Here is a 27,538-nt window from a genome sequence, read left to right as displayed (position 1 = left end):
AACCCTACATATTGTAATTAGTTACCCCATATATTTTGTTAATTACATAACAAGTCAATCCTTATGCAATGAATTCTATTCTCCTGGTATCTATCAGAACTAATTTGAATTTAGTTAAACTTATTTGAGCATAATATATATTTTTTTGTTGTAAATTTAACATGATAAGTAGTAAATTGTTTTAACCATTTACTGAAATAAAAATAAGATGAGCAAAACAAAGTATTAGCTTTACCCGGCCCATTGACATATGGAGTATATGACATTAAAGTAAAGAGAAATAAAGGAGGGGAGGGGGGAGTAGGTGCATCCGTGCAAGGTCAAGTCTAAGAAAAAACTCTCGAGGAAAAAAATTTACAATAAATAAAATGTATATTAAACTATGGAGTACTTTATAAAATATATACGAGTATGATAAGTTGATAACCAATATTTGATAAATGTGAAACTCTGAATAATGAAACGAAGGAAGTATAAAAATAGTAAAAGGGAAGCAAAGAAAAGAAGCAAATACTAGAAGCAAGAAGTAGGTGAGTTGGGCATAGCAAAGTTATTAATACTTGGTTGTTGAAATCATGAAAGATAGCATTGCGGTAGGGGCATGTTTCTATCATCAAAACTATTAGCACAAAACACAGGTCGCTTGTGAACTAGAACTGCATTTGCTTTTCTAACTTCCTCATATGCTTATGTTGCATTTTTGTCAACCATCTCATCCCTTTACAACAATATATATGGAAGCACCAGGCACATAATATGTCAAAATGGAAACAATATGGAAGGGACGACAGCTGTATTAGCGCGTAGTTTTTAGTATAGGCGGGGTGTGCAATTTTGTGAAATTGGACCCTGGAATCATTCTTTTAAAAATATGTTGAGTATAAATGGCTTTTATTAACTAAACTACTACGGAGTACTAAATTATTTCAATTGATTAAAATTGAAGACTAAATCATTTATCAATAAGTTTTATCTTTATACAAGTGACTGGGTTTTAAGCTACAAATTCTAATTATTACTTCCTTTGTGTTTTAACGAGTGTTACACTTTAACCAAATACACATGACGAGACACAACTTTAACCATTAATTTATCCAATTATATGTTTATAAGATTATAAAAAAATTGTTTTTATAAAAGTATACATTATAACGAATCGAACAATGTATTATACAATTTTTTATATGTTAGTAAATTAATCAAGTCAAAACCATTATAAAAATAGTAAAAAAGCCAAATATATCACTTATTAAAACATGAAAGGCATACGCAACATCATTCATATGCTAAATGCCAACTCTTTTATAGGATGGTTGTCAATGTTGTTGTTTATTTGATTTAATTTGGAGGGAGAGAAATCAGAAAAGATGTCAAAATGTGAAAGAAGTCTGCAATAGAGATTATTAGAGATTGCAAAGTACCTTATGTGTTAGATGTTTAAATTTGACTAATTAAGTTAGTAGGTTGTGTTTGATTTGTTTAGTTTGGTTGTTGTCTGCTTTTGCGTGTTAGTGTTTCTATGTAGTTTGATCTGATATTATATTTTTTTTGGTTAGTAATAAAGCACATTTATATATCCCGAAATTAATTGAAGATTTTGTGTCAAAAAAAAAATTAATTAAAGATTTTCGATTTTGTCTTAAATTAAAATACATAAGAATCTATTCTGTTTAGCTTAATTTCAGTTCAGTTCAATTTTTAATTTCCTCCTCTCATAATTAATTCATTTCATCTATTTAGTTCACTTATTTTCAGTAAATCGGAACAAGCCCTAAGTCAATCTTACTGGGACTTTAAGCACTTTAATCATTTGCTTGATCGAGATAAAGCACAATTCCATATTACAACACTACTTTGTATTCTCCAAAGTGATAAGTAGTGGAAATTGAACATAAATAATTAGTCAAACGAATAAAATAATTGGTGACAATAAATTTCAACTACAGTAGTTTTTTTTACAAAATAGAAAGGGGACCTATTACATTTTCCTACCCACATGAGTATGTGAGTTTTTTCATGTCAATTGGCGATGCATATTTCCTTCCATACATAGGATTATAGGAGTATTAAAAACTAAACAATATCATCAATCAAACTTCTATGGCGGTTATAATGCTTCTCCATGAAAACCTTCGATGCGCCTCTAACAGCTTTGCTCCATGTCTACATAGCACAAGCAATTAAAAAAAGATTACAACTCAACATAACCATTAAAACTAAGCTCCTTACCAAAGGTTATTGATCATAAATATTGAAGAAAACAAATTTGAAACCGTCTAATTGTCAACAAAGTATATAATGTCAATAAGCTCCTTACCAAAGGTTATTGATCATAAATATTGAAGAAAACAAATTTGAAACCGTCTAATTGTCAACAAAGTATATAATGTCAATCATAATATCACGAAAGTGATATACTGATATACGTAACAATTGTTGCAATGAAATTAGAAACATTAATAACACAAATCGACAAGTGATTAATCATGAATTTTTAAACTTTTATTATTTTACAAGGTATATTAAGTTGATAGGCTAGCATAAGAGCCTGTTCTCATTGACTGAAATGAGCTGAATTAAATTGAATTGAACTTATTTGAGCTGAACTGAACTGAACTGAACTGAACTTGTTAGAGCTGAACTGAACTGATCTTATTAAGCTTAACTGAACTGAACTGAAATGAAATAAATATTTTATAAAAGAAGGAAATTAGGAGTTGAACTGAACTGAACTTATTAGAGCTGAACTGAACTGAATTAAAAATAATCGTATGACAACAAACCCTAAATCATATGCATACAATATATATGATAATCATATAATTCACAAGTCATATATAGTACTATAGTATTTGCCAAAATAAAAAAAAATAAAAAAAAAAAATAAAAATCACGAGTGTCACATACAATATTCCAAACAAAAAATTGAATTTGACTAAGCATATGACAAGATTACATTAATGAAATAAAAATAAAAACAAAGAAAAAGAGAAAAAGGGTATAAGAGAAGTGACATGTAAATGTAGTGATATGAAATGAAGTAAAGTGATGATTTCACACGAGAAGTAAGAAGTGTAAGATTTTGTGCAAGTCAGATTATATAGCTAAATACTCCTATCAATGTCACATGAAAAGCCTCAGCACTTTCATAAGATGTACAAAATGTGTACTTTGTTTGACTCTTATTTTCATTAATTGTCACATAAAGTTGAAGAAAAAGATGCGAATATAAAATAATGTATGCTCCTATTTTCATTCAATTATTGTCTTTAAAATTCTCATATCAGCTTATATTATCTTAGGGTGGTTATATGTCTTATTGTTTAATAATGCTACACAAGCTTGCAATTTGCACCCTATGTTTTTGACTTATCTCATACTTTTTAGGTGATAAAATCTCTCATGCATGTACGATAAATTAAGGCATGCATTATACATACCATAAATTGAAGTTTATTCAAATGTATTTTAGTATAGGTTAGTATGAATAGCACGAGTGTGCGATTTAGGACTTTTATTGATCTTTCTTAAATTTACCTAAATTTTTAAAGCTTTGAAATCCATCATGGGCGAACCCACTAAGGAACAAGGGACTTTCGAAAAAAAAAAGAGGAAAAAAATTTCAGTATAAGAAAAACTGGAAAAATAGTTAAATACAATTATATTGAGTGTAAGAAATAAATAAGAAGTTTGTCTTAGCTAAGTTGGTAGTGGGCTAGAAACATTATGACAAGAGGCCCAATATGACATTCACCTACTTGAGGGGTTTGAATCCCCCTTGTAACATTACTCCTTTTTTTTTTTTTTTCTTTTTAATTTTTAATTTTTAACTTTTATATTTTTTATTTCAACCAAACCACTTGACTACTCCCTTATTCCTATTTCCCAACCACGAAGGCACAAACCACCACCCACGCGGCCACGAGTCCCGGACTGCAGCCACTACCGACGGCGACTACCGTGCCACCGCCCCACCAAGTAGTTTTCCCTCTTGTTTTTCATATTTTTAAAACCCAATTTTACAAAGTTTAAGTAATGTTTTTTTTTTTTGTGAATTCATCAATTATCAATGTTCAATGGTTGTGAATTAGAGAGTTATTTGGTTAATCAGTTTGTGAAATGAATTGTTAGTGAATTGATTTGTGAATTGAATTATTAGAGTGAATTAGGGCCTAATCTAATAGACTGAAATCAGGAGTTATTTGGTTAATCAGTTTGTGAAATGAATTGTTAGTGAACTGATTTGTGAATTGAATTATTAGGGTGAATTAGGGCCTAATCTAATAGACTGAAATCAGCTGAATTGAACTAAACTGAAATGAAATGAATATTTTATAAGAGAAGAAAATTAGGAGCTGAGCTGAACTGAACTGAGCTGAGCTGAACTGAAAATAAACGTATGAGAATAGACCCTTAGTATGGATAATCAATTAATGAATGATTGTTTGGTGACTTTCATTGAGAAAGAAGTGTTTTTACAAGTTCCTGATGAAGATGTCATTGATCGATTTCAAAGAATGAAGACCCGAAGGATATTTTAGTAGTATGTACCCGAATTGTATTTATAACATGGTCTTTGGGATTAAATATGTACTCGACTTTTTTAAATTGTTTACCTGAACTTTTTTTTTTTTTATAAATTTAATTATCTAAATTGTCCCCCACCGTCAAATTCCTAGGTTCGCCACTGAAATCCATAAGAAGTAATAATGTAGTTGAGTATGAATAGCAGGAGTGTGTTATTTAGGATTATTATCATTGAACATTTTTGAATTTATCTAAATTTATATATAAAGCTTAATGGAATTCATAGGATTCATAAGTAGTAACGACAATTTTCATTCTACAATATTCTAAGACGATTTTTTTTTATTTTTTTTTTTATTTTTAACTTGCCATTTTCCCTTTCATATATATATATATTAAAAAGGCGTTCTCATTTAATCCAGTTTTTCAATCCATATAATTAAAAATATGGATATCATAAGATTTGAACACACAGTCTTAAGTTTAATCTCTAACACGTAAGTCACTAACCTATTACCTTATTACATGTCATTCAATCGAAATTAAATATGAATAATGGTTTTTATCATGAAAATAATGTAGTGACTCGGCACATCGCTCATATATACTTAAAAACTACTTCGAATGATAAAATAGAGGTAGTATGTATATGTCAATGTAAAGCACATTATAGTATTATACTAACTTCACTTAAAAGTATTGAGTAAGGATTATAATGTGTATAATAATTACAGTATTTGATAATGCATAAACTTTAGGCTAATACTTTGTATCCCAATGCTTAATTGTTACCGTGCTATTTAAATAGATATCAATTGACTATAAACTTTAGGCTACCATTCTTTCTCCTTTTGCCAACTTATTGTCAAGTTAATTTCCCGTTCAAAATACAATGGCTCATACAATTAGAGTGAAGATAACCAAATTAGCCAGCTAACTTAATATTTCAAGTATTTTCGTTTATAGTAAATTGTATCCCAATGGTGGTTAACTACTAATGAACTTGTTACTCATTCATCAATGTTGATGCCTATATTCTTTCTTTCTTTTTTTGCCAACTTTACGGGCCTGTTGTCATTGACTGAACTGAGCTGAACTGAACTGTGCTGAAATGAACTGAACTGAATTGAAATGAATATTTTATAAGAGAAGGAAATTAGGAGCTGGACTGAACTGAACTGAGCTGAGCTGAACTGAACCGAACCGAATTTCAACGTAAGAGAACAAGCCCTACGTCAAACTGATTTTTAAACTTGTTACTCATTCATCAATGATCAAGCTTTAAGCTTGAAATTTTTAAATTTACAAGCAATTCAAAAAAAGTTACAACTTAACCATTAGAAATGCTCTTAATGCTTAAGTCAAACAATAAATTCTTGTAAAAATTTTATCAGATTGATAATCAATTAATAAGACTTTAGATTCTACTTATTGCAAAAAAAAAAAGTTGGCCTAATTCAAGTCAAACCCTTCGAGTCAAGCCCAAGATTGAGCCAAGAAAGTAATTATCCGCTATTTTTGAGCCAAAATAAAATTAAAAACTAGTATTAATTTCAAGTTGTGCAAACCCCAAAAAATAAAAAATATGCCCAAACTCTGATAAGTTTCGAGTCAGGCCAGGCTAATTATGATCAGATTCAACTACCAAAGCACACTGTAGTATTTCCTTTAGATCTTTAAAGTCCAATGATGTGAGAAATCTGGTTGACATATATAGATGTAATATATGTACACGTCGATCTAGCTAAAACTTGGTTAGAGTTTGGGGTAGTGAGTTTGGACTCCGATTTAGCTCAAAGCTCATTGAGTCTAGAAAATTGAGCTCAAGAAAGGCGAGCTCAACTCGAGCAAGCCTCAGCTTTGAATTTGGGCTAAGGCTTTAATACAGCTCACAAACATGTTCAACTAGTTAACACACCTAAATGTATAGATCTATATTCTAGAATCATATACAAGTATTTGTGTATAAAAATTGAATTGGTGTTAAAATTTAAGCTAGCTTTCACATCACTAAACTCTATTTCTGGCATTGAGGGGTGTAGGCACTATGTTGCCGGGTTGTTGGTGAGAAATCATCTTTTGCAGACAACCAAATTAAAAGAGTACTACAATAGTGCACCTAAATGTGCCCAATTTTTATTGTGCCAATCACAACCACTCTACCGAGAGATTTGCAAAATCTATACTTTATCTTAAAAATTAATTGAAGACTTTCATTATTTTATGCATTTAAAAATACGAATTTTATAAGATTGACCCACAACCTAAAGTACTATAGCTAGGCTAGTAATCATTACGCTATTACTATATAATATATGAAATTCTTTTAAATAAAATTATATATAAATAAAGATTTACATTATAAAATTAATGCAGTAATTCTAGACATGGTACAGACCTAAATACTAGTTTCATCCTAAATTTTGTCAATAATAAATCATGAAACATATGAAAAAGTTGTTCTTTATTATCTTCTATATTAATGTTATCACAACTTTTATGGGAAATTCTCCGTTTCTCATATTGAGAAACTAAATTTATTTCTTATAGAGGTATTTTCGTGAATAAATTAACAAACTTTTTTTATTATGGGCTTTACAATTGAATAAAGTTAAATAAAGTTGCTGATTTATTTACCAAAATGTCATTTTATTTCTCGCTAATCGCTATGAGAAATTGGGGCATTCCCAACTTTAATAGTTTTACTATCGCACAATATGTTATATGTACGTGTCAACTAGCTTAATTAATTGATAAAAGTTTCGGGGGCAGCCTCTTATACCTATGATCTTTACATTATGATATCACTCCCAACTTGCATATGCGTAGTATATAGTTGTATATTACCCATACCCAAAAAAACAAAACATGCGTAATGTTTTAATCACCTAGAATCAACATTTTTCAAATTAACATGTATAACATAAATTTCATGTGATAACAATTTAACAAACGTGATTCAGTGATTATATTTTAGATGCAATCAAATTTAATTGAGTAAATTAAACAAGGAACATGCAGAGTAATTAATAAAAAAAGAGTTGATTGAAATTAACAGAGTAATTACCTTCTCAATAGCAGAAAGAACACACTTGGTCCTAAAATCTCTAGCCCCTCTAAAACGATGAGCCCTTAAATGCTTAACAATGAAGTTCCCCGAAGAAGACGACGAAGAAGAACGCCGAGTCTTATAATGTTGAGGAAGAAGAGACTTCCTTTCCACCACTCTCAGACTAGCATTACTTCCAACATTTAATGGACTCATCAGTATACACGTCTCCCAATCATTCTCATCACCATAAACAACCTTCCTCTTCTTCTGAGTCGTCCTCCGCTTACGAGGCGGGGAGGAGGGATGATCGTAGTCGGAATCGGAATCGATTTCGGCGAATTTACGGAGGAGTTGATCAGAGACATGTTGAACTAGTTGAGGAGATTCCATTGTTTTATTAAAAATAAAGGTGGTGAGAGAAGTGAAGTGAGTTTGGGTTTAATGGGTGCGAGAAAGGGACCGTTGAGGGTGGGCGAATGATTGGATCTGGTGCGGAGGGTTGGGACAAGGGTGCGCGTGCGTGGGGGCGGGAACAATATAGCCGTTACTTCTGAGCGTCATGTGCTATTAAAATTAGAATCAATTTTTTTAATTATGAAATGGGAGTGTTTGTTTGTTTGTTGAGTATGTGTTGTACTTCTAATTATGTAATTTTTGAATTGGGTTTGGGGCTTTGGGTGTGGTAGCACTAACACATGGGAATATGGGATGATGGGAATATTCTTCTATTATTGGTTACCCTTTCTTATTTGGAAAATTTATAAATATTAAGTCAATCTTTTGGCCGTCCGCTTTTATTACGTCAACCTTTTGATTATTTCTGAACACGTCAACCTTGTAGTAGCATTAATTTTTATTACGTTAAAATAAAAAATGACTTGCAAAAACAGGTTAATTGCTTGCATGGAGGTAAAAAAAGGCTAATTTTTTCAATTTTCCCATTTTTTATCCTACTTTCTATTCCATCTTTTTCCATCCTTCTTCTTTGTTCTTCTTCCCCATATTTCCTCTTTCAATTCTTACTTCATCTTCTCCACTCTTCCTCTTCATTCCCAAGAACTTTAACTCTTCAATTGTTTAATTCTTGTATTTGTTGTCGCCGGTCAGAAATTTACAAGAACCATATATAGTCAAACTAGTTTAAAGGTAGAGAATTACTTTGATCACAAAACCTCTTAATTTATATGTACAAATAGTGTTTGTATTTGATGTTAATCCCCTTATATCAATATGAATAGACAATCCACATACTTAAAATTGCTCCAAAGTGAATGCTATTGAAGTAATTTAATTGAGAGTATTAGAGTGTGATTCAAAGAGGATTATGGAAAAAGAGATGGTGGGGTGGTCGTGGGGTGGCTGAGGTGGTTTTTAGGCAACGATGGAGGGGTTTGCTAGTGTGAGCGTGAGCGGATATGAGTGAGCAGCGATGATGGTGGGTCGTGGGTTTGAATAGGAAGAGGAAGGAATAGTGGAGTATGTAAGTTTAATGGAGTTGAAAAATGAAGATTAAAGGAAGTGTGGATAATAAGGGAGATCGTTAGTTTGGATAAGACTATAAGAGTACGAGTATAGTTAATTAGTTGGCATTATTAAATGCTAACTTTTATTTTTTTTGGTTTAAAAATGTTAATTCATTTTTTTATATCAAATTTTAGAAATTATTAAGGGCTTATCCGGTCACCGGTAAAAAAACGTAATAAAAATTAATGCTATTACAAGGTTGACGTGTTTAGAATTGACCAAAAGGTTGACATAATAAAAGCAGATGGCCAAAAGGTTGACTTAATATTTACAAATTTTCCTTCTTATTTTGCATAAAGAGTGAATGTCGAAATGAATGTTCATACAAATTAAAGAGTAAATCAATATATACTTCCTCCTAGAGTTGTGAATGGATAAGATCGTGTAGACGTGTCATGTTCGTGTGTCTCATGTTCAAACATATTGTTTCTAAAACAAGATAAGAAAAAAGTCATGTTGTATTGTGTTGGGCTCGTGTCAACTTTTATAAATGAACTTCATGAACAATGAAAATATTTTTTGTGAGAGTGAGGGATAGCTTAAGTGCTTAAAGCTTCCCTTCCAATTCTAAGAGATCTTGGGATCGATTCTCACCACCCACCCTTGTGGCTCTCTAAACACTAAAAAATAATAATTTTTGTAGACCGTGTGTAGTTTCATAATGTCATCAATATTTTTTTTTTCCTCAATGTGTAGTTTTATAATATCACTCTATATAATTTTTGTTTATATGCGACTAGAAATATTGATGGTAAATGATACATCTTAAAAAACATGTAAAAATAAAATACAATCACTATTATGGGACGAAAATGACTATAAAAATTTGATGTATTTAAAAAATTTATATCAAAACAAAATAAAACCTCACATAAATATATTTTTCTTTACTTATAGATAGATTACAAAAAATGATAAAAATAAATCTATAAATAAATAGTGTAAAGTTTCAAACATTAAGATTAGATTAGATTAAAAAAAAAAAAAAAAACTCTTGATATGTATTATATGCACACCGAATGACCGAAACAAGATAAAGCCAGCAACACCAAAACACATACATTGTAATAAGCAACACGACTTATAAAATTAGTTTCATTTTCCATTAATTATTATTTTATTTTTTTTGGAAAAAAGGATAGTTAATTAGTTTACAACCATGCAACAACTGATAGTAAGACAAAAATACTCTCTCTGTTTTTTTAAATGCATCAGTAAAAAAGGAGTTCAAATCGTAGAATGAAAATGAATTCAATTCTTATTTTGATTTTTTTTTTCATTAATTATTATGTATAGAGCACGGTAAATAAGCACAATATTTGTTTTTTTTTTTTTTTTTGGAATTTATTGAAACTTATACTTCGTATAATCTCATTTAATTTATTGGAAATTATTAAACCTTATCGAACTCATTATAACTTTATGCAACATTTTTTGAGAGAATAATAATTATTTAAAATTGATTATTCATTAATTAATATTTTACAAAATAGGTAAAATATTCCATTTAAATTTTAGATGCAATACCTTGCTATTTTTTTTAAAAAAAAAACATATATACATTTTTCAGTACACGGATTTCATAATTTTCCATTATTGTTTTTTGACATTTCAATCAAAATTATTGTTCTTTTTATATTGAATAAATATTGTAAATATCAAAATTGCAACACCACTTTTTGATCAACCTTAAGTAAACCAACACTAGAATATGTCACGTATAATTCACATGTTGTATTGAAATCCAAGTCCAATGAATTATTGCAATATTGTCGACAGGGTATTCGTTTAATCCGTAATATATATTATCCTCCAATTTACTATAAAATTTGTAAAAAAAATAAAAACGTATTTTATATATGTTTTTTTTGTTGTTCCACCCAGTTCACCATTTGGACTTATCCGAATTCGGGATTAGTTCTGGGTGGTTAGGTTCCAATCCCCTCCCGATTGTTGTAAAAACGTACTTTATATATGTGTTAGTTTGTTATGTGTAGATTAATCACATGTTTCAAATATAACACATACATTAATCAATTTGTTCAATGTGTTATTAATTCTCAATATTAATTTCACAAAATAATTTTACTTGTTGGTTAAGATGCATAATGTATATAAATAATTTGGATATAAACTAAAACTTAAACGTGCGAATAGCTAAAAACTGTGAAGTAATCTGAAATGGAAACCCTAAAACAAAAGCTCAAGTCTTTTTCCCACGCAATTTAGGGTCACTTATCAGGTGGTTTTATAGCCTTTATTTGTCTGTATTGATATGCTAATGTGTGCTAAAATGGTTTGTTACAATATAGATATTTAAGTAGTAGGCAATATTTATGACAAATGGGTGAGTAGCAACCCATTATACCTTATATCAATGGCAAGTATCCTTTTGGAAAATTTGCAAATTACAGCCATTTAAAGTTCGTATTTTGCAAATTACAGCCATTTAATTTTTTTTTTTTGCAAATTGCAGTCTAAAATTTCGTATAAGTTGTAAATTGCAGCCCAATTCAACTTTTACATCGATTTACATATCGAAAGATCTTCGATTAAGGTTTTAGGGGTCATTTTAGTTCTTAAGAGACCGAATTGAGCTCGATAAGTGCCTCGTTTTGCTTAACAAAAATATATCGATTTGTGGGAAACTGTAAGAATGAGACACTTGCGTCATTTTTTTGCTAATTCCAAGCTCAATTCGGTTCCTTAAGGCCTAAAATGGCCCCTAAAACCTTAAACGAAGATTTTTCGACATGTAAACCGATGAAAAGGTTGAATTGGGCTGCAATTTACAATTTATACAAACTTTTGGGCTGCAGTTTGCAAAACAAAATTAAATGATTGCAATTTGCAAAATACGAACTTTAAATGGCAGCAATTTGCAAATTTTCATATCCTTTTTATTATTATTATTATTTTAACAAAGGTTAAAAGAGAAATATCTATTACATATTACTACTAAAGCAAATTAAATAGACGACATCCTCTCTTGCAATTTGGTGAGCCCTGTGAACCTGCCGTATGTCTGTAAATACTGCAGTGTTGAAAAGTGGACCCTAAAAGCTGAATCTATTACACAACCATAAGTAACGAACATCCCCACATCCATCATGCATCACATAGAAGAGTGACTAGATTATAAAAATCCGTAAATATTAAAAGCGATTGAATGTCTGCATTAAAAGCCCTTTGCAAGGCATACAAACAGGCTAAGGCTTCTGGATGAAGAGGTGAAGTGCAAAACCCAAAATTACTCCCACCAATAATCCTCTCATCCAGAGGTTCTGTATGATCGAGACACCAACTCATTCCTACTCGTCGTGCGTCTTTGAAGCACGATCCGTCGATATAAATCTTAATTAAGATAGATCCTGTATGATTTTGCCCTAATGAGCTACATAAAACCCAGGCGGGGACAAACCAGTGAGAATATTAGAAGAGGAAGAAATCTCTATACCTGTAACCTCATCCATAAAGATAGTATGAGACTGTAGGATATCCAATAGTTGCAGTCCAATTGGTACTGTAACAGGCGTACCAGGTTTGCCCTGTTATTCCTAATAAATAACCAAAGACCCCCACAAAGTACCAACGAAGGTGCTAATATTGGGACTCAAAATCCCGTCTCGACTAATGAAAAGTCAGATATAATTTTGGATCAAATCCGAAAGAGAATAGCCAGGTGCCCATGTACTTTTGATGCTCAAAGCGCCATCCCTCAATGCTGCTTTGCAATAGTGCAAGCAATCCCTAAACAAATGGTTAAAATCTTCTAACTGCATACGACAATGATCACATGACATATCCCGCATTGAAAACCCCTGTGATGAAATATAATAAATTATTCTACTTAGCTTATTTTTGGAAGTACATTGTAGTATTGTACAGTTATTTATTTTTTATTAATAAAAAGACATACGATATCTACATTGTATAGTTTATTGGGTACAACTCATTTATGTATATAATCACAGTGTATACTATCAATTGTAGTTTTAATAATTTTTTGCCTTATTATTTTGATCTTTATTATATGCATTCCATTTGTTTATTACACATGAGTTGCCTCATTTTAATATTATAATATCACAAATTTTATGAAAAAAATTGCAACTGCCAAGCACCGGCTTTAATCTAATAAGACAAATTTAAGTGACAAAAAATATTTGTCCACAAAATCTTCACTTATAATGTGCAAGTGTGCAACAAAATACCCTTACCTAGCTCTAAATATTATTTATCATCGAAATTAAAATTAGTGTGTAGTTCAAATGATGCTCCTTGTATTTTACACATGAAATGTTCTTTTTTCTTTTGGCTATACATATGAAGAAGCACATTCTTTGTCTTGCATGTTCTGATTTGAACTTGCTATTAATTACTACTTTAATAGAAATAAAAACTATATTCTATGATAAATATAAAGTAAAGGCATAATTATTCGAGATTATTGAGTCATAAGAGTTATTTTGTCTCAAAACTTAAGCTGTCATTAAGGAAATTTGCATATAAGTGAAAACCTAACTGCACATTTGGTGAACAGTTATAAATCATGAAAATGTTAAATCTGTGCAAATATGTGAATTAAGTTGTACAGTATATCATTACCATATGGTATGTGAGGTCATCTCTAAGCCCTCATGTTCCTCATAAAATTTTCCCATTACCATTTGTAAGGTGGTATTGATGAGTGGTAATCGATCGGAGATTCATGAAGAATATTCACTTGTATGTGGATGAAGTTTCATTACCATGATATCCAACTTATATCAGTGAAGTAGGAAAACATAGCTAATGAATATTTGAAATGGTTAGATGCAATGTCTAAATCATATTTTATTTCTAAATAGTAAAACAATTTCTGTCATGTGCTAACATGTCCAAATGATATGATATATGATGTTAATGTTTTAGTGTAAGGTCACACGTGACACATATATTAGTAATCATTTTTTAATTCATTTTTTTTATACCAATTAGTATACTTGCCAACGGGGTGCAGTTGGAAAGTTGGCAATGGAAAATCCAGTCTTGTAGGGGTTGGATAGTTAATTTCTTTATTCATCCTCAAACTCTCACCTGGGATAAAGTTCAACAGTGTTTTCAATCCGCAAATGCTTCCACAATCCTTGCTATGGAATCTCCTGCTATACAGGAGGACTTTCGCCTTTGGGTGTGTACTACTTCGGGGAATTATATGGTTAAGACGGGTTACACAACGCTCATACAACCGCTTAGTCCTTTTTGGAAAATCTTTTGGTCCCTTCATTTACTTCCAAAGTGGAAACTATTCTTATGAAAGTTATTCCATAACAGTTTATCGGTCAAAGGAATTTTTTAATGATAGCCTGATATATGTCCAAAATAATCAATGTATAGTAATAGGTAATAGATTTTTTGAAGGAAAAAAAAAGTTATAAGTTGATAAATTTATAATTTTCTTAAAAAAAAAAAATATAGTGGTAAATTTTAAAAATACTCAAGTAAATAGAACACGAAAAAAACAATTATTATAAAGATAATATTTAAGATTACGAATGACATTATAATTGTATTATACAAGTATTCTCAAAATAAAAGATTTTTGCTAAACAGGGAGGGAAGTTTTAGAGAGAACCAAAAAGTAACACGTGTCATTTTTTATGTCTGTTTTAATATTATGTTATTGATTGACAATCAACCCCTTTTTTAAGTTAAATCCTCATTTAAAGAGAAGAAATAATGCACAAGAAAGGCTCACATAATGATGACAAAACAAAAAAAAAATGCAATAAAAATAACATAAGACTAAGGTACTTAGAGCAATGCTACAACACAAGATTACCTACGACTACAGGTATACATAGACTAGGGAGTACATACAAAACGCGAGCACTAGTCAAAAAAGGCTATAAATCTATAATATAACCACCACCAAAGGATGGCTTTATCACGGTGTTGCTTAGGCTACTTGTTTTTCTTATGAAGAGATAGGACCAATATCCTTTAACTTAAGCTAGCAAACATGATTCAGAATTCCAGAGGAAGCATATATATTTGATATTGTAGTAGACGATTCGGAGTTCAGCATAATAGGTTCGAATTTTTCCATAGGATGGCTAAAAAAAATAAGCTACCACAAGTCCACAACCTCCAAACTGAGTAAAGTTCCAGAAAATGCCCTGCTAGGTTGAGAAATAACTTTTGACCTGCCCTGACAGAAAAATGTCTGCATTTTTTAGGTTTGATATCTTTACATAAATGAAATTGCATAGAATATAGTGTTTAGGGCACAAAAGCCAAGATGATACAAAGGATAACATAAATAAGATGATGCGAGAAACTCCCAAGAGAAATTTATTGATGCTGGGATTGAAATTTTGCACAAGAGTGGTTGACAGTACAGAAAGCGGTCATTGAAACAGCTTATAGAATTTAAGAAAGCAAGACACTCCAGCAATTTCTTTCTCTGTCCTTTGAATAACATTTAGATTCAGTGATAAGCAAGTAAAATATTCAATAAGTGTGTTGCTTTAAAACAGACAGATAAATAACGATTAGGTGACGGTCGTATGAGTTATGAATAAAGCAACATTGATTTATTGGCACTGTATTCTTCACATCATTCAACAAGGCAACTTTGTGTTGTGGGACGCTTGGTAAATGTTAAAATTCTCCATGCATAATAACTTTGCGTTGTGAGAGGCTTAGTAATTGTTAAAGCTCTAAAAATTTATTAGGGTTTCAATGGATCAAGGATTTCAATGGATCAAGGATTCAAGTAACATCTCATTTGCTGAATCCTACTAGACAATTCTACCATTGAAAGCAAGTTCCTTTCTAAAATTTGACAGTTTTTTCCAGATAGTGGCCTAATGGAAGTTATAACGCATGGCCTAGTACATTTTGACGAGTACACAAGCAGAATTTTAAGACAAAATTCAAACTACTAAGATGCCTATGATAAGTTTCAATCATATAATATGTGCAGGTCTCCAAAATCAGCCGACATTAAATACAGAACCATGAAAATTGACAACAGAAATTTTGATTCTTAACTTTTTTGAGGCCCATATTTTATTTTCTATGAGACAATACCTAATAAGGGGTAAAGTGTCCAGATCAATCACCCTCGAGAGCTTAATGCCTGTACAACGAGGGAAGGCCAGAAAGCCCAAGATATGACTGGGAGTTCAGGCAAAGAAGATTAAGTCTTACCACGAGCTAAAAAGACATAACAAAATACAAAAACATGCGGATGTACCTGAAATCCATGATGACAATTAAAAGCTGAACTGAGTCCCAAAACTCAAAGCATGGCACTCCAGATTTCTCAAATTAAGCTGCCAAAAAAGAAAAAGGCATTACTGCTGCAACACTTGTAAAGAGAATGCCATATACATTCTAGAACAATTACGCAGTACATATATATATATATATCCTAATACGGGTATTGCAGCATGTAATAACGCTTACCACAACTGCAACTCCTGTCTCGCAAAATTTAGGAATAGTAATTAGTTGTGTCAATTGCCCTTCTGGTCCTGTGTGCAAATGAATGAGTAAGCTATCTTACTCTTCGTATATAGGAGTGTTGAATGACAAATACTTCAAAAGTTCAGGTAATATTAAAAGGAGGACACAATTAAAGGATTACCTTTAACTAAACGGCTTCCAAACATATCCTGATTGCCGACAAAGTAAACACGAGGACAACTCTCAATTACAAAAGGATCCCTGTCTGTAAATGGATAACACCCTAAAAATTCCACAGAAAAAATTGTTTATCAAGATATTTGGAAGGAAAGGGCCAATTAGAAATCCAACAGTAAAACAGCTTAGTTACAGTTGAAACTATTTCATCCCCAGAATAAAAATAACATCCATCTATGCTAATAATTTATTATAACAGGAAAATTTGGAAGAAATTTAGAGTTAATGTGTCTTCAATTTGTCTTTCCTTTTTTTTTTTTATTTTTTTTTTTTATTTTTTATTTTTTTTTTATTACAATAGGTTATTTTGTTTCAAACTTCATGCTTCTTCAACTTGAATAGTTATCATGCCCCTTCAAATCTTCAATGTCATCAATGCGAATAGTTATTATTTCACTTCATCTTTCAATTTCATACAATAAACATATCCCTTAATATCATTCTCTATACATTCAATAATTTACTATCGCAAAGATTCCCATATTATATATCTATGCACGAAATGTAAATTTTTTAAAAATTCAAATATTATAACTTATTTACCAATTTCGACAAGTCTTTTAAAGCACAAAACGAAATATAGATACTCATCTGGTCATTTTATGAAGCTATAGGAAAACAATTTACTTTCTACAAAACAAAAATTGTACATTGCACAGGGTCAAAACTAGTTTGATTTCCATAATCGAATTGCCTATGATTGTAAGCATACTACTAGTAGTTGCTGTTAATTTTAGTTGTCTGCTACTCTATTCAGATTTCAGACTTTTCACAAACCATTGCTTGGTTCCTACCCCCCCCCCCCCCCAAGCACAGATAACTTTCAATGAAAAAAGAAGATAAAAAAAAAATAGAACTACTTTCACCTAGAGTGTTAGGTGCAGATGGCGCAAGATGCCTCCATCTCAATGTTCTTTCCAAGAAATCAAGTTTATCTTTAGCTTCTGAATACTTATCAAGATCGTCAATATTCTGCCCTGATGTCCCAAGAAATCTACAAGATGAAGCCCACTCAGTACACATCCAATTCAGAAACAGATGAAAATGAACAGTAGGCCAAATATTACCTGATATTGTCAAGCTCAAAAGAATGAGGATTAGTACAAGATCTGAAGGTGTTATAAGCTGAAGACCCAGGAAAGAGGCATCTATTTAAAGGCTGAAACAAAAAGTCAAGATAAATTCAAAGGCTATCAAAAGTTGCAATAGCCCTAAAATCAAACTCATATTTAGAGAAAACACCTGCTGTGGTAGATAAAAATTTGCAGGATCATTTGGCCCTGGCATGATATCCAGAGGTACACCAGCAGCAATCTGCAAATAAAAATTACAGGCCACGTTAACCTCAGCATTCTCCATAAAAGAATAGGAAATAAGAAACAAAACAAATTCACTCACTGAGCAGATGTAAGAACCTGAGTTAGCAAGATATCCAGTTCTCTAAATGGTTCAGACAGCTTAGCTTGATCCTTTGATCCCAAGTTCTGCAGAAACAAACAAAATCTAAAAGGTCCTTTCAAGAATACGTGTTCAAGTGTTTAACCTCCCCCCACAAGCATCGTAACAAGAACGAATAAATTAAACAAAAACAATAGCTACCTATTATTATAAAGTCACAGAAAATTCAGTCATGAAGAGAAACATAATCATCAGAAATAGGAGAGAAAACATTCAAAACAATAGATACTATTATATCAATAACATAAATTTCACAGTAAACAAGGGAAACTTAATTACCAGAGATAAGTGCCATTTGAATGTGCTAGTAAAACTTAATATCAGGAAATTTAATCATTGTGGCTAGTATATAATTTTTCCTGAGGAGAATAGAGAATTCTGGGAAGAAAATTTAAGAGTTGTTGAATTTGATTATGATATGATAATTACAGAATATGAAGAAGATATTCAAGCTTTTTAAGAGGCTTGGTTCTCTCCCAAATACAGACTGAAACTAAAAGGGACACTCACATTTTCTCACTCTAATCTCCTCTATATATAGACCCGTAATTCCCTTCTCCCTCCCTCTTTTCCATCCCCTTCTTCCTCCTTAAGCTACCTCATAACAGAATTACAGCCATTACCTCATATACCCCTCCACTATACCTAATGCATAACAAAAAGATGATCTTCATAACGACCCCTGATCTAATATATATGACAACTAGTATGGAAAGAAGGTACAAGCTAAAATAGAAGAAAGCAACAAGCTAATTCGTATTAAGCACTGCATAAACCTTAGTCACAAACACCTAAGTTGTAAAGTTGGACTAACATGTTACTGACTTTCTTCCTCCGTTCTTTTTAAGCTGACGCATTTCTTTTATCTTAATTGCCAACGCACTAGTTCAACAATTAATATCGCTAATTATCAATAAGTTAAAAAGTAAAATTTGAAAATTAGATATTGATCCCATGTGACTATTTTATCATAACTACTGTATAAATCACAGAAGCTAGTCAAAGATGAATTTGTCTATTGATTCAAAAGTCAACATGTGTCAACTAAAAAAGAACGGAGGAAGTATTACTTATTTCCAGAACCCATAGAGATGCCAAATATTACCAAAAATGTAAAAGCAAAAACCAACAGAGTAAACTAACCATGATATATAAATTATGAAAATATGAAGCAAAAATTTCACTGATTATTTAATACAAAATAATAAGTTACCTGTCCATTAAATAGTCCTCTGGCAAATTCTACAGAATTTCCAGCAATTACTACATGAACTATCTCTGCAGCAGTTCTCTGCTCCTGCACAGATTTAAAAGCAATGATAAGTTGCGACTCTACAGCAATAGTTGATGCAGGATAAGGTACAAAAGAGTAAGACATTTTCATCCCCTAGATGGCCAGTTATATGATCTACAAGCAGCTGGAACTGGAGAGGATTTGACGTGCTATTTCCAACACTTAAGCCTGACACGAAGACGACATACTTGTCATCACCTGTGAACAGATAAACCCAAGGAGATTCAGAGAGAGAGAGAGAGAGAGAGAGGAGAGAATTTAAATGCAGCAGATACAACATAATTCTCGTGGTATATTATATAGGGGGGCCGTCACTAATGAGTTGCAGGTAAAAAGGCATGAAGTTAAGATGATAACATCTCTGGACATTATGCATCTGTCTAAAACCTTGAACATGAGTCCTAAGGAATGGGAAATGCACAGATAGCCTGAATCTTGAAAAAACAGCAAAGTAAACGCATACATTACTATAACCCATCTTTCTCCTGTAACGTTTACTTCTTTATGGTCATCAAAATCTACCCTAAACCATAGCTTCACCAAAGATTCAACACCCCTTTAAAAGCATTAGGTGATTATAAGAGTAAAATTTTGGATTGTTTGATGAAATAATATAACTAAAAATAGAATATAAAGTCAACAAAAGAAAAAAGAAAAAAGAAAAAAAAAACTCTATGTTCAAGGAACTGAGGATGCATTCCACATTCGCGTTCTTGTACCACATTCTGGAGAAAGTTCTTTGTCCTCATTTCGTGACTGGATTTATCCCTTTGTACAGGAAAATTTTGTCCTTATTATCAACCAATATTTATGGTAGAATAGGTTTGTTGAGTAATTTCCTCAGGAATTTAGAAAGGGCATTAATTATCCTACTTTCTACCGAGGAAAAAAAAAAAGGCTATAGGTTAAAGACTATGCCTATGAATCTCTACTAGTGGAACTATGCAAGATTGATTTGGACCTCATTGCATCAAGTTAAAGTAACAACAGACATTTTAAGGCATTATTTTAAAAGGAAATCGATTATCCCTGGCTTTCTACCAAAAAAAAAAGTCAATATCTTGAAGACTATGCCTATAAATCTCTACTGGTGGAACTACGCAATACTAATTTGGACCTCAATACACCAAGGTTGAATAAAGTAACAAGACAATTTAAGGCATGTGAAGTTGTGAACTGTTTCATGTTAGGGTTCTTGAGTGAGATACATCTTTCTTTATCACATATGTGTATGGTCGACTCTGATTTTAGTTGTATACTTCGTATGTTGTATGACTAACAGTTAGCAAATTTGTTTCTGTTTTCAAAAATAAAAAAGTTGAGAGAGGGGGTACATAGTGTGAGCTATGCTGATTGTTTATATTGCAATATCCTCCAAACCATTGCCTTATATAATACACAGAACCAACCCCCACCCTTCTCTTTCTCAAACCAAAAATATAAATAGCACTTTTCCTAAGTACTATTCCACAAACATCAACAACATGGAACTAAATCCAAGAAAATTATTATTCCTTAGCAACTACAGTGTACATCTAATGAAGGACAAGATGGTCACTCCATAGAGTAACTTCACAAAGCAAAGATTGGAAGAGCATCAAGTGACATTACCAAGCTTTAAAGGCTTCTCAATTTGGGGTGGTAGTCCAGCTTCAAGGATATCGTGAACAAGAAACGACCCAGCTCCACTTTCTTTTCCAAGGAAGGCAACCACAACCCCTGTAAAATGGAAATAGTGCAATACTGTCACGAGAAAATACTTATAGCTATTCATATAAATGCTAAAAGGTTTGGCTTACAAGTGACCTGACATAAAAGATGGTAAAGCGAGAAGGAATAAGATGGAATCATAATTGTATCCAGTGATTAATGTTAGCTGGCATTTCCTATTTTTTATGCAAAGGCCAACAGAAATCCATGTGTTATCTGTTAGTAACATTACTAGTATACAATCCAACCTTTTATTACAATTGCAGCATAGTTGCACTTATCAGTTATAATGATGAGCAGTCATTTCACACCCTAACAGACGAATGATATTAACCATAGATGCATCAAATCGAGAGAAGTATAAAAGAAATGAAACAAGCACTCTATTAGCAATCAAGAAACTGCCTTGTTGATCTTTTGGGGACCAGAGTGAGCACAGGAAGTGTTTAATAGAGAGGGCTAATTTAGATTTTCAATTAATGTAGATTTCATAAATAATGTAAAACAATATAATTTCCAGCATACTCTTTCTAACGTATAACAGATATCAGTTCTTAAAAGCTATTGATATAATCATAAGCCATCCTGCATAATTTCTGCCAAGATATATACATATAAGTATATATAAACAAATTCTGTGAGTAATTTCTTATATATCCCCTTTCAGGCTTTTACTAAAATATGCATCCTCTGGGATTAAAGTCACACCAGAGGAAAGATATATTCTGGCAGACCAGCCAGCTTAATGCTCCTAAATCCTGATATGGAATTTTTGTGTCCAATAACTAATAAATATCCTATACTCTTTCTAACTAGCTGAATTTTTGTCGCTATAGGGAGATCAAAGAATAAATATAAAAAATAAATAAACATAAAGTACCTGTCACATAAACAGAAGGAAACAGTGAAGTTCCCTCAAGCTTCACTCTTCCACTTTCATCCTCTAGGATCAGGTGATCATCAGGATGCATAAAATTGTGCGGCTTGACCAGAGGAGTCACAGACCTCTATATGTTGATAAAGAAAAGAAAGAAAGAACAGGAAAAGGAGAAAAAATTTAGAACAAACCATGTCTCTAGACATTAATTGGATGTTTTAGCAATCAAAGTTAGACAAAAATGATATGTATTTCATAGCAACCTCCTTACCTCCTTAGCATACTCATCAAGAATACAGGGTTTGAGTTTCATGTGCTTGTAGAGTGTTCCAACAACGATACACTCCTTGTTCTCTTCCAAACCCAAAATCGTACAAACTACAACCAAAAAAAAAAAAAAATCCTCAAAGATATAAATGATTCCTCCCCATGTACTTGGGGTTTTGGATTAATTAATGTCTGACTCCAGTTAGACCACAACAATTACCATAACGAAATGATTGTGCACACATAGAAAGCTAGCATCATAAGTCAGCAACAAAATGCAGCAAAAAAACTAATTGGATACACAAAGATAAGACCAAAGTCATTGAACAGCATTTGTAAGATAGTAAGCATGCATTGATCAAATATAACAACATCAAAGAAATCTCTCTTAATACACTGCTAAACAATGACATAAGATAGCAGAAATTAAGCATCCCCACAAGCTTGATCAACTACCTTTCCTCCAAAAATTAGAAAATAACCGATTACGGATTAAAAACACTTTAATGATGTGATCACAACCAGCTGGTAAGGTCACAAGTGCGATAATCAATCCACAATGAGGATCAAAAGGGACACTTGAAAGTCATAACTAATGATCCTAAAATTGTAAACACTCCCGAAACCCTAAACCTTAAACCCTACTTCAAATGAAATTCTTGCCATATACCCAATAAATTTAGACAACCACTACCAAATAACACCAGAAACTTTACTGTTTCTCCAACCTAAAACATAATGAACCCCCTCCCTCACCCCCCCCCCCCAAGGCCCCAACCCACCCACCAAAAAAGATATGGTATAAACCTCAAAATTAGCTAAAATTATTCATAAAATTGAAGTACAATTACAAAACCAGTAAAATTCAATTTAACCCACATGTAAAATAACCCAAATTTTGAATGCATTAAACTCAAATTATAAAAACAAACTGCAAACACCCCCAGATAAATGTAAATGGTATAACCCCAAAAATCAATTAACTTGAAAAATGAACGAATAATAAAACTAAAAATAAGAAATTAAACAAACCCCATATGATAAAATGACCCAAATTCAATGATTTTATACTCAAAAGTCCCAAAAAAGACCAAAAATTGGGAAACAAACCAGGAATGTGGGGTTTCCAGTGAGGAACAAGAGAATAAAGAAGAGTCCTCAACATATGAAGCCTCGCAAAGTAAATTTGACTGTATTGTTGTCCCTTATACACTTCATTTCGTACCATAAACACCTCATCCTGCAAATTATTCCCAGAATACATTAAGAATAATAATAATGTTGGATTAAATTGCGAAATTCATTGAAAAAATAACTACTCGTATAATAATGCTAATAAAGAAGAACTAATTATGGGTTTGAAAAAAGTATGAGATTGAGAAGAGAGAAAGAGACCAAGTTATGGTAGTGAGAATGCTTGCGTTGGAGGATCTGCTCGCCGTCGACTTCCATGGCGGGAAAACAATGAACACTGCGCTTCAATACTCGGACTTCTAAAGTCCAAACGTGGTTTTTAACTTTTAAATGGGTGATTTTTTTGGAAAATTGTTATTATTAATTTCAACTATCAATTATTTTTTAATAATCTCTACTTTAAGGGGCGTTTTCCTATCAAAAAAAAGAAAAAAAAAAAGGGTGTTTTCTTTGATCAGGTCAAAAAAAATGCACAAGATTGACTGCCAATATCTTTTATTATATACTCCGTATATATATATATATATATATATATATATATATATATATATATATATATATATATATATATATATATATATATATATATATATATATATATATATATATATATATATATATATATATAAAGTTTATATTACGAAACTATACATTAAAATAAACCCAACAACATCTTACATATTACGTTGACTTTCATATAATAGCTAAAAAAAATAGTCAAAGTGAGAGGTGTGAATAGTGCAAAACATTAAAACGTTGCGAGTAATTTGGGACGGAGTAACTTGTCTTCAAAAAAAAAAAAAAAATAACTTTTTTTTTTTTTTCCTTAAATGTTAGGCGTCCTAATTTCATTAGTAATAAAAAATAAAATAAAATAAAATAAAATAAACCTGACCACGTTCATCCCACTGCAGCCCCACTACCTCACTCCCTAACGCCCACCGGAAACCACCATCTCCTTCCCCAACCCCACCGAAGTTCCCAGAAACCATTCGCTACCTCACGTACTCTCTTCCCCCGAAACTACTCGCTGCCTCACGTACTCTCTACCCTCGAAACCACTCTTAGCCTCACCCCTTTCGCTGAAAACAACTCGCAAGCAACCATTTCACCCCTACCTTCTCCCGAAACCACCGCAACTCCACTCCCCTTCGCCAAAAACACCAGATCCCCATGCCCACTCCCTCGAAACCACCTCACCCATTCGTTTTCAAGGTGGTTTCGGGTCCAAAACCACCACATCCTTGATATTTGGATGGGTTATAGCTTTCAAGCGGTTGAGAGGGGAGGATGTCAGTTTCGGCAAGGGTAGGGAGAAGCTGGTTTCGGGTGAAGGGTTGGGTTGGGGTACCGGTGAGGTTGGGCCGGTTAGTGTTTTTTTCATTTTTTTTGATTTTATTTTTTAAAACATTGATTTTAATTTTTTTTTATTACTTGGACAAATTATATGTTGACACATGTCCAATAACCTAATATAACATGTCATTGACTTTGTTGATCGGTTTCGGACTGATGAAATAAAATGTCTCCTAAAATTGGGATTATTAAAAAATAATCGATAGTTGATATTAATTAAAGTAAATGGCCCAAAGTTAAGATTAATAATAACAATTTTTCCCTTTTTTTTTTCCGGTTGAAAGTGTAATTTTAGGGGGAGCCCCAATTTATATTTATCTAGGGTACAATCCTAATATATAGGCAAAATTTGCACGCTACTTATTTATGATAAATAATAGGGACTTTTCATATGGTACCACTCAACTTTTGGCTTTTTCATATAATACCCAAATATATTTTTTCTTTCACATTGTGGTATCACCCAAAATTATAGTTAATTAATACATTGACACTCCGTTAATTAAAAAGTTAATTTTTTTTTTTTAACGAAACCGCCTACCAATAAGGCAATAATATTATATACGGAGTATTAGCAATGTCCACCTTGTCAAAAGTACCAAGAGGAAGAACAAATTGAGGGTACTCCATCCAGATTAGTTCCTCATTACATGAAAGGAACAATTTGACAATGGAGCCTGCAACTTTATCACATATTCTTGGACTTAAATTTAAGGAACAAAACTCAAGCTTGCTCCTTCAGGATGTTGTCATTGACAATCAACTGAGTTGCTGTCCTCTCAGTTTATTTGGCTCAATGAGGTTCAGTAAGTGAAAACAGTCAATTAATACTTCTAGCTTGCTAAAATTAAACTAGCATCAATTCCATAGCATAGCCCAAAACTCCAAATAAATTAAAAGAGTTTTAGAGCAAGCCATAGAAGGATTAGGCCTCTTTTGCCCAAAAATGTCGTTAATTACATATGTAAATCTAAAAAATATATTATTCCAGCTTTATGATCGCCGACGTCGTTCATTTCGCCGGAAGATGAATCCTTCGCTTCTTCACTGTGTACTTTCGCAACCTCATACATCACCCCTTTTGATGGAGATGGTGACGTGGCCTATATAGGATGTTTCCGGCGATGAGATAGTGTCTAATGAGTTTTCAGACGAGGGATGGTGAACCGGTGTCGGAATCAACGTCGTTTATTGGAGATGGTGAAGGTGAAGCAATGTAATTAACGGATTGTCACTAATTTAAGGAAATTTTGACATTTGCTACCTCTAAAAACACCATGTTTCACATTTACTACATGTTAAAATAAAATTTACTTTACTACCACCTAAATCAGAGTTTGTTAAAATTTACTACCACACGCCTTATTCTGTTACTGTTTCCGTCAGTGGGGTCCACTCCACCATTTAGCCATCTTCTAGCCACCATTCCATCCCCAAGCACTATTTCATCCCCAGCCACCTCACTAGCTACAACCTTCTAACCACCCTCCATCCCTACTTGCCAGCCCCTCCCTGTCACCCATCCCCCCTCCCCCCTTCCCCATGCCGGCAGACAGCATCCAAAGTTTCGGCCGACGACCCCATCCCATTCCCTTACCCCATCTACACAGCCTTTCCCCCCTCATTTTTGCCCTTCTTGATGCCCCGACCACAACCCCACCACGAACCGAAAATCACTCCATTTCCATTCCCCCCACCGGATCGGCCCCCCCACCATCACCAAATATACACCACGACAACAAAACCATGGAAACTTTCTTGCTGCTACACTAAACACAACTAGGAGTTCATTTTTGACTAATTCAATTGTTTGTAATTTAAGGGATAAAGGTTTAGCTTGAGATAGAATAAAATCAGTAGCTTCATAGTAATTGGGGTTAGGTTGAGTAATGTTAATTTGAAAGTATTCTTGGAATAATTTGGAAATGATTAATGAAAATGAGTTTTGGGTTACTTTGGTTGAGATTAAGAGAAGAGAAGAGAAGAGAGAGAAAATAGAGATTTGATTATATGAAGAAGATGAGTTTTGTTCTTGAGATGAAGAGAAGAGAGAGAAAATAGAGCTTTGGGCAGGTGGTTTTCGGTTCGTGGTGGGGGTTGTGGTCGGGGTGGGGTCGCTGGCGCCGACTGCAGCTTTGGGCGCCGGCCGCCGACAGGGGGAGGGTGGCTGACGGGAGAGGCTGGGTTTTTTTATGGGCGACTGTTTTTTTTAAAATTTTTTATTTATTTATTTATTTTTGAATAAACTTAACAGATTCATAACGGATGCCATAAAGCAGTAGTTGTTTAGGGTAAAAATACCCTAGACACGTGGGCCAATGAGAGGAAGCCACGTGTCGAGCTTAGGATGGCCCATGTGGCCTAACATCCTCTTGACACTTGGCGCCCTCAGATACATCTCTAAAATGGTGGCCTTCAAGGGCCCAAATCCCTAGAAGCGCCGTTTTACGGCGCAACCCACTGAAATTTAGGTCAGGTGACCTAAATAGGGGCACGTTCCCCTAGGACCCTACAAATAGGGAGATATTTCCCCACTTTGGGGACACATTCAATCATTTATTACACTTGCTTTCTCTCACATCAGAGA

The 27,538-nt window shown here is 32.7% G+C and overlaps 2 protein-coding genes across 4 annotated transcripts; both read right to left on the bottom strand.

The window, feature by feature from the left end:
* Nucleotides 1–1,912: 1,912 nt before the first annotated feature.
* On the bottom strand, nucleotides 1,913–8,392 carry LOC110689240. The gene is made up of 2 exons (XM_021865973.1): nucleotides 7,595–8,392; nucleotides 1,913–2,163 (listed from the first exon to the last, which is right to left on the bottom strand). Exons 1-2 carry the CDS (start codon nucleotides 7,967–7,969, stop codon nucleotides 2,074–2,076), a joined length of 465 nt encoding a protein of 154 aa, XP_021721665.1. The 5' UTR covers nucleotides 7,970–8,392; the 3' UTR covers nucleotides 1,913–2,073.
* Nucleotides 8,393–12,094: 3,702 nt separating this feature from the next.
* Nucleotides 12,095–24,091, bottom strand: LOC110689238 (DNA polymerase delta small subunit-like). Of its 3 annotated transcripts, none has more exons than XM_021865971.1 (15): nucleotides 23,797–24,091; nucleotides 23,512–23,641; nucleotides 22,406–22,512; nucleotides 22,138–22,264; nucleotides 21,159–21,266; nucleotides 19,630–19,745; nucleotides 19,467–19,550; nucleotides 18,211–18,279; nucleotides 18,038–18,109; nucleotides 17,863–17,954; nucleotides 17,662–17,789; nucleotides 16,740–16,841; nucleotides 16,559–16,626; nucleotides 16,347–16,425; nucleotides 12,095–12,924 (listed from the first exon to the last, which is right to left on the bottom strand). In XM_021865971.1, the coding sequence occupies exons 1-14, from the start codon at nucleotides 23,851–23,853 to the stop codon at nucleotides 16,366–16,368; spliced, it is 1,320 nt and encodes a 439-aa protein (XP_021721663.1). In that variant the 5' UTR covers nucleotides 23,854–24,091; the 3' UTR covers nucleotides 12,095–12,924; nucleotides 16,347–16,365. The 3 variants fall into 3 exon arrangements, with proteins under 3 accessions (XP_021721663.1, XP_021721660.1, XP_021721661.1); XM_021865968.1 differs by lacking the exon at nucleotides 12,095–12,924 and adding an exon at nucleotides 14,868–15,296; XM_021865969.1 differs by lacking the exon at nucleotides 12,095–12,924 and adding an exon at nucleotides 14,868–15,291.
* Nucleotides 24,092–27,538: the final 3,447 nt, after the last annotated feature.

This window comes from Chenopodium quinoa, unplaced genomic scaffold (genome assembly GCF_001683475.1).
Source record: "Chenopodium quinoa cultivar QQ74 unplaced genomic scaffold, ASM168347v1, whole genome shotgun sequence".
Classification (NCBI taxonomy): Eukaryota; Viridiplantae; Streptophyta; class Magnoliopsida; order Caryophyllales; family Amaranthaceae; genus Chenopodium; species Chenopodium quinoa.
The sequence above is the reverse complement of the archived record's forward strand: the minus strand, read 5'-3'. Positions and strand labels throughout refer to the sequence as shown.